Here is a 13,392-nt window from a genome sequence, read left to right on the forward strand (position 1 = left end):
TTGTTCATGACTTTTGTACTTTCTTGCGGTCTTGGGCAGAGCAGGGGCCATACCAAACTGTGATACAAGAAGAAAGAATGCTTTCTATGATGCATCAGTAAAAGTCGGTGAGAGTCATACCTGATATGCCAAATTTCCTTAGTCTTTTGAGAAAGTAGAGGCATGGTGAGCTTTCTTAACTATAGTGTCGGCATGCGGGGGACCAAGATAGATTGTTGGTGATCCGGACACCGAAAACCTGAAACTCTCGACCCTTTCCGCTTCGTTCCCATTGATGTAGACAGGGACATGTTCTCCTTTACACTTCCTGAAGTTGATGACAATCTCCTTCGTTTTGTTGACTTTGAGGGAGAGATTATTGTTGCCGCACCAGTTCACCAGATTCTCTATCTCATTCCTGTACTCTGTCTCATCAGATTGCATTAATAACGTAAATCATACCACAACATATTACACTGAAGGGAAACATATTTGCACCTGGCAATGAATTATTTCATTCAGGTTACTATTGCCATAAATTTGGTGGATTGAAAATTCTGCAAACTAATTCCTGTTCTTGTAATAAGTCCTCGGAGGCAGAAGTCCCTTCACCAAAAATCCCTTTATTTAAAATCTGATAGCAGCGTACAGAGCACATTCAGTAAGCAGTCTACATTTGGAGTGCCAGAGGAACTGACATGCCTGGTTAAGTATAAAGCAAGAGCCTCCCTGGTTGGCTCATCACAGAGTTCATATTCTAACAGGCTCACCTCAATTGGCTGATTAAGGTCATTACAGTTCTCAATGTATTGGTCTGTTCATGTGCCCTGTTTTGTTTGTAGTGCAGTCCAAAGTCTTAAATCGGCCTCAGTGTAAACCATTCAGCTACTCGCTCCATTTATCATCACTGAAATGTTGGAGCTGCTGTCTTTGCATAAGACCATAAGAAATAGGAACAGGAGGAGTCCATTTGGCCTCTCGAGCCTGGTCCGTCATTCAATAGGATCGTGGCTGATCCAACGTTCCTCATGTCCACTCTCCTGTCCTTCCCTGTAACCCTCGATTCCCTTACTGATCAAAAATTTATCTGTCGTAGCATTAAATATACACAGTGACTCTGCCCCCACAGCTCTCTGTGACAGGGAGTTCCAAAGACTCTCAACCCTCTGAGAGCAGAAATTCCTCCTCATCTCAGTGTTAAATTGGTGCCCCTTTATTCTGAGACTCTGCCCTCTGGTCCTAGACTCTCCCATGAGGGGAAACATCCTCTCAGCATTTACCCTGTCAAAGCCCTTAAGCTCCAATGAGATCACCTCTCACTCTGCTAAATTCCAATGAGTCCCAACTTGTTCACCTTTTCTCATGAGACAATCCCTCCATACTGGGGATCATCCTGGTGAACCCTCTCTGAACTGCCTCCAATGAAATAATACCTTTCCTTAAATAAGCGGACCAAAGCTCCGGGTATTGTCTCACCAGCACCTTGTACAGTTGCAGCAGGACTCTCCAACTCTTATACTCCAACCCCCTTGGAATAAGGGCCATCATTCCATTGGCTTTCCTGATTGTCTATAGTGTCTGTGTGCTAGCTCTCTGTGTTTCGTGCACAAATCCCCCCCACCCCCACAAGCTCCCTTTGTGTTGTAGCTTTCTGCAGTTTCTCTCCATTTAAATAATAGTGTTTCAGATGAAGGGTTAAACTCCCTCTTGGGGAGGATCTCCCATGGCCAGTGTTTGGAAGAAGAGCAGGGGATTTCCCACTGCTCCACTGGCTAATATTTACCCCTCGACCAACATCACTGAAACAGATTATCTGGTCATCATCACATTGTTGTTTGTGGGATCTTGCTATGCACAAACTGGCTGCTGAGTCTCCTACATTACAGCAGTGACTATATTTAATGGGCTGGAAAGGGCTTTGTGGTCTTTTGCAATGCTGGTGGGGCATGCTGTCAGTGCAATTCTCTCTTTCTTTCTTTCAATCCTTCCAACCCTCACTCCCCCAGCCTTCTGGAGCAGAAACTTCTGGAGATGGAAGACCGGCATAAAGGCGAGATCGAGGCGCTGAGGCAGGAGAAGAGCAGCCTCCAGGACCTGGTCCTCCGGCAGAGTCGCGTCATCGATGAGCTGGAGGCGAGGCTGAGCGGAGCGACAGTTAATAACACCAGCTTGCAGAAACAGCAGCGAGAGCTGACAGACACAGTGCAGAATCTCCTCAGGCTGGTGTCGCAGGGAGGAGGTGAGAGATACCTTTCAATCATCACTGATAAAAACACACTGGCCCCTCAAAGGAAGGAGTCAAAATAAGAGCTGAGCCTGGAAGGTGGTTGGAAGGCAATATCCCAACCGGGAATGGGCAGATTGTCTCATGAGGAAAGGTTGGACAGGCTAGGCCTGTATCCCCTGGAGTTTGGAAAAGTAAGAGGTGACTTGATTGAAACCTTTAAGATCTTGAGGGGTTATTGACAGGGTGGATGCGGAGAGGATGGTTCCTTTAATGGGGGGGTCTAGAACTAGGAATTACTGTTTAAAAATAAGGTGTTGCCCATTTAAGACAGAGATGAGGTGAATTTTATTCTCTTTACGGGTCACAGTCTTCAGAATTCTCTTCCTCAAAAGGCAGCGGAAGCAGAGTGCTTGAATATTTTTTGAGACAGAGTTAGATAAGATTCCTGATCAACAAGGGGGTTAAGGTTAATTGTTAGACAGGATGTGGGGTTAAAGTTATAATCAGATCAGCCATGATCTCATTGAACGGTCGAGCAGATTCAAGGGGCTGAGTGGCCTACTGCTAATTCATTGTTCGTAACCAATCTGGTGGAAGGAAATCTCGCTGGCCTTCAGTCTGTTGTGGGATGAAGCATGCAGGGATTATAGCAGAACTGTGAGGGATCAACAGGCTGCCCTTTGTTTCTTTTGAAGAGAGAAGACTGAGGAGCGACCCTAGACTTAGAACATAGAACATTACAGCAGTACAGGCCCTTCAGCGCTGACCCTCTGACAGTGCAGCACTCCCTCAGTACTGACCCTGTGACAGTGCGGCACTCCCTCAGCACTGACCCTCTGACAGTGCGGCACTCCCTCAGTACTGACCCTCTGACAGTGCGGCACTCCCTCAGTACCGACCCTCTGACAGTGCGGCACTCCCTCAGTACTGACCCTCTGACAGTGCGGCACTCCCTCTGCGCTGACCCTGTGACAGTGCGGCACTCCCTCAGTACTGACCCTCTGACAGTGCGGCACTCCCTCAGTACTGACCCTCTGACAGTGCGGCACTCCCTCAGTACCGACCCTCTGACAGTGCGGCACTCCCTCAGTACTGACCCTCTGACAGTGCGGCACTCCCTCTGCGCTGACCCTGTGACAGTGCGGCACTCCCTCAGCGCTGACCCTGTGACAGTGCGGCACTCCCTCAGCACTGACCCTGTGACAGTGCGGCACTCCCTCAGTACTGACCCTCTGACAGTGCGGCACTCCCTCAGCGCTGACCCTGTGACAGTGCGGCACTCCCTCAGTACTGACCCTCTGACAGTGCGGCACTCCCTCAGCGCTGACCCTGTGACAGTGCGGCACTCCCTCAGTACTGACCCTCATTTTCACCTTGTGTCATTGGGAGCCTTGTTCTTATGCGCTGATGCGGGGAAGGGGGGTGCTGTTTACCTACGGCCTCTTATAGCTGATTGGGAACCTCGAACAGCATCTGAAAGCCTCTCAGAGGGCAAACTTGCTCAGTGACTGCCTGATGCACCTCAATTGTCTGACTTGTAACTCTGCAAAATAAATGATGCCGTCAGGGTGATCCAAGCAGTGAATAGTTTATAACCCGTAATCCAGCAACCATTAATTGAATCTCTGATTAGAGCAGCGTCTGGTGTACATTTGATGTGTTCTGTAATATCTGGTGTTGTTTACTGTCTATTGAATTTCAGTTCTAATGAAGGATTTACTTCAGAACAATTCAATCTAAACTGAATGGCAGGTGGGTGCTGGTTAGCTTCTCTGGCTCGCCTCACTGTTCTCAGTGCCTCAGTCGAATTGCTGACCTAAATTTGGATGCTGCTTTGTGAGCAGAGGCTTTTCTTCACATTCCAGGGAGTTTCCCAGCTACGGAAGGGCATTCCAGCTGACAGGAACCAATGATCAAAGTGACAGCTATAACACACAGTTTGCATTGTAACCTGGGTGGCAGGCTTAGGGTGAGGAGCCGGGAGGGTAACATGAGCCCCCTCTGGTCTCTGTGCCGTTCCCATCGCAGGTTTGGGAAGGCCAGAGTATTGATGACAGATGGAGCATTCTCCCGCATGTTACCTCGCACCTGCTCTGGTTCCTCTTGAAGGTCATCGGCTGGTGCATTGACCCTGGGCCAAGCACCTGGACTGTCTCAAAACTCTCATCTTTGCACCCATGTGATTGTCAGTCCCAGTCCAGGGATACCTTTACCCACAGACTTTGCCAGCTTTGCCACTTGAAGGGAACATGGCAGACGGTCTTTCAGTCCAATTCCAGCTGCCTCCTATAAAATTCAACTCATCGATTTCCCTCCCCTGCAATCCTCCCCCAGCCCCGTGTCATTTGGAACCATGAGGAGGCAACAAAATGAAATGAAAATCTGTGGCCAATTCTACTAATTTCCCTTTTGTAATCAGAACACTTCCGCAGGGTACTGCTTTTCTATCAACTCAATAGTGTGATCACACACTGCAGAACTGTAGACCATTGGAAATTGGAGTACGAGTCAGCCATTCAGCTCCTTGAGCCCCCCAGCCTATCAATCCTTTCCTGCTATATAAACCGACATATCTCTGGGATCATCCATGACTGTGCTGTCTGCACCTTCCCCAGTGGCTCCATTAACTTTACATATGATGGTGAGCAGGATTGTACATGATGCTCTTAAGTGTGACCTAAAGTGTGTCTAAAGCGTGGGTGGCACAGTGGCACAGTGGTTAGCACTGCTGCCTCTCAGCACCAGGGACCTGGATTCGTTTCTCTGTCTGGATCACTGTCTGTGTGGAGTTTGTACGTTCCCTCCGTGTCTGCGTGTGTTTCCCCTGGATGTTCCGGTTTTCTCCCACAGTCAGAAAGATGTGCTTGTTAGTTTGACTGGCCAACTAAATTCTCTCTCAGTGTACCTGAACAGGCGCTGGAGTGTGGCGACTGGGGGATTTTCACAGTAACTTCACTGCAGTGTTAATGTAAGCCTACTTGTGGCACTAATAAATAAACTTAAAACTTCAACCAAACTTTGATACAGGTTTAGCATAACTTTCCTACTTTTCAACACTATCCCTCTCAAATTTGGTATTTTTTTAAATTGTGTTGTTAAATTCTGGAACAACTTTTAGTGATCGGTGTTCTTCTATAATCTGGGCTCCTTTTACACCTTTCAAGAAATTAGCTTAGTGAAGCTTCATTGTACTCTCTTTAAGGCAACTACATTCTTCCTAAGCTAAGGAAACAGCTAAGAAGCACTTTGGGAGTTTTGCCACACTCAAGGCACTTCATAACTGCAAGTTGTTGTTGTTTCTACAAAAACAGAAAATGCTGGAACATCTCGGCAGGTCTGACAGCATCTGTGAAGAGTGAATAGAACCAAAACGTTTCAAGTCAGGATGACTCTTCGTCAGAGCTTGTTGAGGGCCATTCAGACTCGAAACATTGGCTCTATTCTGTTGCCACAGATACTGTCAGACCTGCTGAGATTTTTCAGCATTATCTGTTTTTGTTTCAGATTCCAGCATCCGTAGTATTTTGCCTCTATCTGTTGTTGTTGCTGTTGTCTCAGCTGATTTGATTGTTATATTCCAGAGAGTCAGTGGCTGCTGAATAAACTAGGCTTGTACTCGTTAGAGTTTAGAAGAATGAGGGGAGATCTCAGTGAGACATATAAGATGATGAATGGGATGGATAGGATAGAGGTGGAGAGACTCTTCCCGCTCAGAAAGGACAGTAGGGCTAGGGGGCATAGCCTCAAGATAAAGGGGGGGCGGTTTAGAACGGAGTTGAGGAGGAACTTCTTCACTCAAAGGCTGGTGAATCTCTGGAATTCTCTGTCCATTGAAGTGGTGGAGGCTGCCTCGCTAAATATTTTTAAGACGCGGGTTGATGGGTTTTTGATAAGCGAGGGGATGAAGGGTTATGGGGAGAGGGCGGGAATGTGGAACTGAGCCACGACAGATCAGCCATGATCTTATTGAATGGCGGGGCAGGCTTGAAGGGCTAGATGGCCTACTCCTGCTCCTATTTCTTATGTTCTTATGAAGAGAACTGTAGCCGACCTTCACATGTTATTCTAAGCATTTGTTTACAGGATTGCACCTTACAAGCATGCACCTCTTAACCCAACAACCACAGTTTAAGTCTGTGTCTATTGCAATGGGTGGCATGGTGACACAATGGTTAGCACTGCTGCCTCACAGCGCCAGGGACCTGAGTTCAATTCCCGGCTTGGATCACTGTCTGTGTGGAGTTTGCGCATTCTCCCCGTGTCAGCATGGGTTTCCTCTGGGTGCTCTGGTTTCCTCCCACAGTCTGAAAGATGTGCTGGTTACGGTGCATTGGCCGTGCTAAATTCTTCCTCAGTATATCCGAACAGGCGCCTGACTGGGGGATTTTCACAGTAACTTCATTGAGGTGTTAATGTAAATCTACTTGTGACACTAATAAATAAACTAAACTAATGTGGCTCAAATGAATTGCCAGTTTATGCCCAAGGCCCTATATACAATTAAACATCACTAACATACAATCAAAATCTGTAAAGCTTGCTTTATGTGGCAGACAACAAGAAAGGTTCGTCCACTTATTTGATTTTTTTTACAGGGAGAATTTCTTATTTTTGAAACAATGTTTGCACGAGGGTTTTGACATCTCTTCGTCGCTTGTTTGATATTTGATGCCGATGGTATGAAGGGAATTCTCTTCTGTATTTTCTCAGGATGTGCCTCAGAGACTCCCCCTGCTGCAAGATAATACGATCACTAAGAAATCTCACAACACCAGGTTAAAGTCCAACAGGTTTATTTGGAACCATAAGCTTTCAGAGTGCTGCTCCTTCATCAGGTGAGTCACCAGGAGCAGTGCTCCGAAAGCTCGTGATTCTGAATAAACCTGTTGGGCTTTAAGTTGTTGGTGTGAGACTTCTCACTGTGCCCACCCCAGTCCAATGCCAGCATCTCCACATCAGAAAAGATAATACGGTTGTTATTATATTGCTGCCTGTGGGATCTTGCTGTGCACTGTGGAGCACCTTGGGACATCGAGGTTGTGAAAGATGCATAGATATACACATTTATCCTTTCTTTAGCTAATCCCCATATACCCATTCTACTACCCACCCCCCCGCCCCTTAATAATGTGCAGCTATACAGCAGCTAAAACTGTCCCTATTTGAGCGGAATGGTGTACGGCCTGACTGACAGGCTGATAACTGAGAACCGTGCTCCTGTGGGGAGGCTAAATTTGTAGGAAATGTTTTCTAAAAGAAACACAAATTCTCATTAAATAACATCACTCAACAGAGGAGTAGGATTGCCAGCTTTGTAATAACAACAGGACGTTCAGTACATGCTATTAACTCAAACACAGACGAGTCACAGAATAGATCACATTGGTGAGGTGAAGTGCCATTAGCGAAGGCACATTCCTATAAGATTTAACACAGCAATATCAGCGGCTAAAGAACCTCCAAAGTCAACCACAGTGTTTCTGTGTATATTTAAGATGACGTGTTATTTAAACTAGTGGAAATGTAAAGGTTCAATGTTATATCAACGTGGGGAAGGAAAATAATTAGCAATTCTGTAAAAGGACAGATACAACTGATTCCAGCGAGAGACGAGGAAAAGGAAGGATGAGGGGATTGCAGGAGAAGGAGACTCAGGAACAGACTTGGAGACAAATGAACAGCTAACAGGGACAGCAATGTGGGAGCAAGAGCCCGATATGCTCACACCACCCGAAAACAAAGGGGAAAGCCACAAAGCAGGAGTGGTGAGGGTCGGAGTACGGTCACTGGAGGAAACTCTTACTGGGGATGGGGCAGGGCTGCCACTTGAACATCCAGTCCTACCAGGCTAGCTGGAAGTGGGCATGCAGAGCAGCTGCCTGAGAAAAGTATGAACTTTCTGGTCATCGGAGGGAGAGCTAATGGCTGAGTGGGAAGGTGCAGTTTAAAAATTATCCTGAGGGTCATTTGAAAATTGGTGCTTACAGATGGGCCACTTGCTGTACACCTATTGTACACACACTGTACACGCAATTTGCATCCTATCTATGCACACCTAATGTGCATCCAATATACAACTGTGTATATCTGGCATATACTTAACATACATTCGCTGTGCACTCAATATATATCCAATGTACATCTGATGTACACCTGTGTATGCTTAACATACACCCACTTTGCACTCAACAGACATTCAATACACACCTGATATATCTCTTGAACACCTAATGTGTGTTTCTCCTGTAATCCTGTTGTACTTGGCTTTGATATACAGGAGAACAGAACGAGTTACTTAATGAAAGGTCAGTGTATCCCTGTTTGTTTTAAGCTTATATGGAAGATGGATAATTCCCCATTCACAGTTATTGACCACACTGTAAATGGAAGTCTGAATTATGCTAATTATGTTGGATATACAAATTCGAAAGCTAAAAGTAATCCCCTGCCTCAGTACGAAATGTTCTTCCTCTGCATGAAGACTGATTGTTGCCTATTGTAATATTCAGCAGCATAACATAGATCTCCATCATTGTCACATTCACTGAATGCTCCCTCTTTTAAAGTGGCCATCCTTACCAATTAATATCATTCCACACAATTATTATTTCCAGATGTTGAAATCTGTGAATAAACAAGGGAATAATGATTGGCAAGGACTGGGGGGGAAGTGGGGAGGAGGTGAAATCCCTCTACATGTTATATAATAACCACAGCCCTTTCTGTTTGTTAGTCTTTCTAATAACTCAGCTTTGGAACACTTTCGTGGTTGCTATCTGGCAGTGAGTCTGCGAGTGCCAATAACGGTGTTAATTGTAGTGGACGCTTTCTTGCCAAGTCCCATTGCACTGATGGATCAGTTAAGATTACGAACACATAAGGAATGTCTTGTGTGATCAGAAAAAGATACCATTGACTTTTCCTTCCTTATCTTTGTACCGAGAACAGATGTAAGTAAACTGTTTATTTTTCAATTATACTGTGTGGAGAGAGCAGTCTTAGCAAATAGATGCTTTTTAAATAGTCTCTGGGGCAGTGTGTTTTTACTGTTCTCTCTACTGTGGAGTTGGTAATCATTTCACTCACGTTCTGGACGTGGCTAATTATTTTAAAATTCCGTCAAAATAGTCTGGGTCCATTGACAAGTCCTGGTGGACATCATAAATGTAGGATTCCCATAGGATTCTGTACATCAAATTGTAACTCCCTGAGGAATTTTTTTTATTCATTCGTGGGACATGGGCGTCGCTGGCTGGCTTGCATTTATTGCCCATCCCTAGTTGCCCAGAGGGCAGTTGATAGTCAATCATGTTGCTGTGGCTCTGGAGTCACATGTAGGCCAGACTGGGTGAGGACGGCAGATTTCCTTCTCTAAAGGGCATTAGTGAACCTGATGGGTTTTTCTGACAATTGACAATTGTTTCATAGTCATCAGTAGATTCTTAATTTCAGATATTTTTTAATGAATTCAAATTCCATCATCTGGCATGGCAGGATTGGAACCCGGGTCCCCAAAACATTAGCTGAGTTTCTGGATTAATTGTCTATGATAATACCACTAGACCATTTTTTTGATTTGATTTATAATTGTCACATGTATTAGTACACAGTGAAAAGTATTGTTTCTTGTGCTCTATACAGACAAAGCATACTGTTCATAGAGAAGGAAAGGAGAGAGTGCAGAATGTAGTGTTACAGTTATAGCTAGGGTGTAGAGAAAGATCAACTTAATACGAGATAGACCCATTCAAAAATCTGATGGCAGCAGGGAAGACGCTGTTCTTGAATCGGTTGGTATGTGACTTCAGACATTTGTATCTTTTTCCTGATGGAAGAAGCTGGAAGAGAGAATGTCCGGGGTGTGTCGGCTCCTTAATTATGCTGACTGCTTTGCGGAAGCAGCGGGAAGTATAGACAGAGTCAATGGATGGAAGACTGTTTGTGTGATGGACTGGGCTTCGTTCATGACCCTGTATAGCTTCTTGCAGTCTTGGGCAGAGCAGCAGCCATACCAAGCTGTGATCCAACCAGAAATAATGCTTTCTATGTTGAATATTTTCCATTGCCTCCCCACTACATTGCTTAACATTTAATAAAATCTTTTGGATAACTTAACAATCAGATTCCACAGGAAATATTAGGATTTAATTCCTCCAACATAAAGTTGGTGGAAATTAGTGACCCTCAGTGATGTAAAGTTTATTTATTAGTCACAAGTAAGGCTTACATTAACACTGCAATGAAGTTACTGTGAAATTCCCCTAGTTGCCACAGTCCGGCGCCTGTTCAGGTCAATGCAACTAACCAGCACATCTTTCAGACTGTGGGAGGAAACCGGAGCACCTGGAGGAAACCCACATAATGGGGAGAACATGCAAACTCCACACAGACAGTGACCCAAGCCGAGATTCAAACCCAGGTCCCTGGTGCTGTGAAGCAGCAGTGCTAACCACTGTGCCATCACGCAGTGACATGCAATGGCCCTCAGTAACCAGTTTATCAAAATTGTCCCAGGGTTTGATCTCATGACAAAGCAATTCAATTTAGATACAAACATTCAATAAGTTAACCTGAATGCAGATGGTCAACTAATCCAATAATTTAAAATGAAGGGAATTAACTGGTGAAAAGACCAGAAAAAGAGACTTTGATAAGAAGATGATGCCAAGTTTTGTGGTTATGGGTTGTTTGAAGTGATCCTTTAGCTCATCCTCTCAACACATAGCACGCTGTCAAAAGTTTATTAAAATAAGGAAATTACTCAGTGTCCAGCCAAACAAAATCATTCATAATCTTCAAACCAAAGAAAGAAAACATAAAGTAGCTGCATTTGCGTAGACCTTTCACCACTTCAAAGACACAAAGTGCTATCTAGTCGATTACCTCTTGAAGTGTAGTCACTGCACCATCATTTTAATGTCTTATTCAAAGGTATCTCTAACAACTGAGTGCCTTTTCTCTTGGAGTCGATTCAGCCAAGTTGGCTAAACGGCTGGTTTGTGATGCAGAGTGATGTCAACAGCGCGGGTTCTATTCCCATACCCCGAGGTTATTCATGAACTTTCTCAACTTTGCCCCTATCCTGAGGTGGAATCATAGAATCCCTACAGTGCAGAAGGAGGCAGTTTGGCCCTTGAGCCTGCACTGACAGCAATCCCACCCGGGCCCTATCCCCGCAACTCCACGTATTTACCCCACTAGTCCCCCTTACACTAAGGGGCAATTTAGCATAGCCAATCCTTCTAACCTGCACATCTTTAGATTATGCAAGGAAACCGGAGCACCCAGATGAAACCCATGAACATGTACAAACTCCACACAGACACCTGAGGTAGGAACTGAACCCGGGTCCCTGGTGCTGTGAGGCAGCAGTGCTAACCACTGTGCCACCGCTCCCTCAAGTTAAATCGCCACCACTCAGCTCCCCCATTCAAAGGGGTTAGCATGATTCCAGTATCTTTACCTTTAGTTTCGCTCTCGAGGGCTTGGAAATCCCAGCAGCCCAGTCAGCACCATGCCAATTTGAATGTTTACATGGACAGGCCACAAGACATGATTAGTCAAACCAGAGGGGCAAACCCCCTTCACCCCCTGCAGCTTGGTACAATTCCACAATGCTTTATGTTCACATCATATCACATCCTGTATCTCCTCCGGCCACCAGCAGCACTTCTCCCCAGAGCTGTGAGAGTCTTGTTCGAATCATCAGATGCACCTTTTCTCTCCCCAGCTCCAACCAGAGGCACCAAAGAGGAGAAATTATTCCGGGACTGTGCAGAGGCCTATCGGAGTGGTCACAATTCCAGTGGCATCTACACCATTCAACTCAACAACATGTTAGAGCCAAAGAAGGTGAGAATCTCCCAGTAGAAATGGGGAGGAGTGGGGGAGGGGAGGGGTGGTGCTGGGGCAGGTCAGGGCTGGGACAGGAGTTGGTGGTGTATGCAGGATAGCAGTAGATGTCAGCGTTAATAAGGAACCAAGAAGAAGTCCCCCTCTGTTCCTGCATTCAATAGGCAGCACGGCAGCACATTGGTTAGCATTGCTGCATCACGGTAGGTTCGATTCCAGTCTTGGGTGACTGTCTGTGTGAAGTCTGCATGTTCTCCCTGTGTCAGCGTGGGTTTCCTCTGGGCGTTCCAGTTCCCTCCCACACTCCAAAGCTGTGTGGGATAGGTGGATTGTCCAAGCTAAATTGTCCCTTATTGTTCAAAAATTGTTAGCCATGATGTGGAGATGCCGGCATTGGTCTAGAGGAGGCACAGTAAAGTCTCACAATACCCAGTTAAAGTCCAACAGGTTTATTTGGTATCAGCTTTTGGAGCATTGCCCCTGAAGGGATAGTTAGGTTAGGGGGATTAGCGAGATAAATGGATTTCAGGGATAGAGTGGCGGAGTCCAATATTTATTGTGAAATTCCAGAAATCTAGTGCAAAACTCAGCAAGCCATATTACTCCTCAGCACCTATTCCTCGCCTGTAAATGTGGGAATGGGAGGGTGCATGCGAGTATGAGGGGGGTGGAAGCATGCAAGTCTCAGCGATACATCCCCTCACTGGCTCAGAGCTTTAACTCAGTACAGAAGCAGAGACAACGATGGTGAAACGTTCATTACAACTGCTGTGCGATTTCAAATGATGAAAGTCAAGTCTTCTCAGGTTTGTTACGGTTGGGGGGAGAACAAAAATCATTCTTCTTTTAACCAAAGAAACGAACAAAATGAAAAGTTCTTTTCTGTTTTGTTCTGTGTAGTCTTAACCTCTGATGACTTGTCCCACTGTATGACAGAGTGCAGAGTCAAAATCAATTTTGAGTGACCAGCAGCCCCCCACACACACACCAGACAGGCTTAGAAACCTGAGAGACAGACGAAAGAACATTGTGCGTAAGCCTGGATTAAATCAGCCAGAAACTAGTTCACGTGTTCACGTTCCCTCTTCAGTTAAGAAGCAATTATTACGTTTTTTGGTTAATTGCTACATTCACGATCAAATTCTCGCAGGAGAATCACAAATAATTATTGCAGTTGATAAGTACACTCATTTGCTTTTTGCAAACTTAAGAAGATGCATAGCAAATATTCTATTAGTTTTCTAAATGATGAATTATCTAAATGTTGGTGATTTCCACATCAGCTGGCCTTTCGATTTAATTCAATGCAAGGAATTGAACTTTCAATTTCATGC

At 45.2% G+C, this 13,392-nt stretch overlaps 1 protein-coding gene across 1 annotated transcript in view; it reads left to right on the forward strand.

Annotated features, from left to right (window-relative positions):
• LOC145346976 (angiopoietin-1-like) overlaps positions 1–13,392 on the forward strand; it is a 148,408-nt gene that overhangs the window by 91,689 nt on the left and 43,327 nt on the right. The window contains exons 4-5 of the mRNA XM_080194856.1: positions 1,986–2,218; positions 11,937–12,058. Coding sequence (XP_080050982.1) covers positions 1,986–2,218; positions 11,937–12,058 — 355 coding nt within the window. The remainder of the gene's footprint in view (positions 1–1,985; positions 2,219–11,936; positions 12,059–13,392) is intronic.

This window comes from Carcharhinus amblyrhynchos, chromosome 8 (assembly GCF_965287045.1).
Source record: "Carcharhinus amblyrhynchos chromosome 8, sCarAmb.v2.hapA, whole genome shotgun sequence".
NCBI classification, from domain to species: domain Eukaryota; kingdom Metazoa; phylum Chordata; class Chondrichthyes; order Carcharhiniformes; family Carcharhinidae; genus Carcharhinus; species Carcharhinus amblyrhynchos.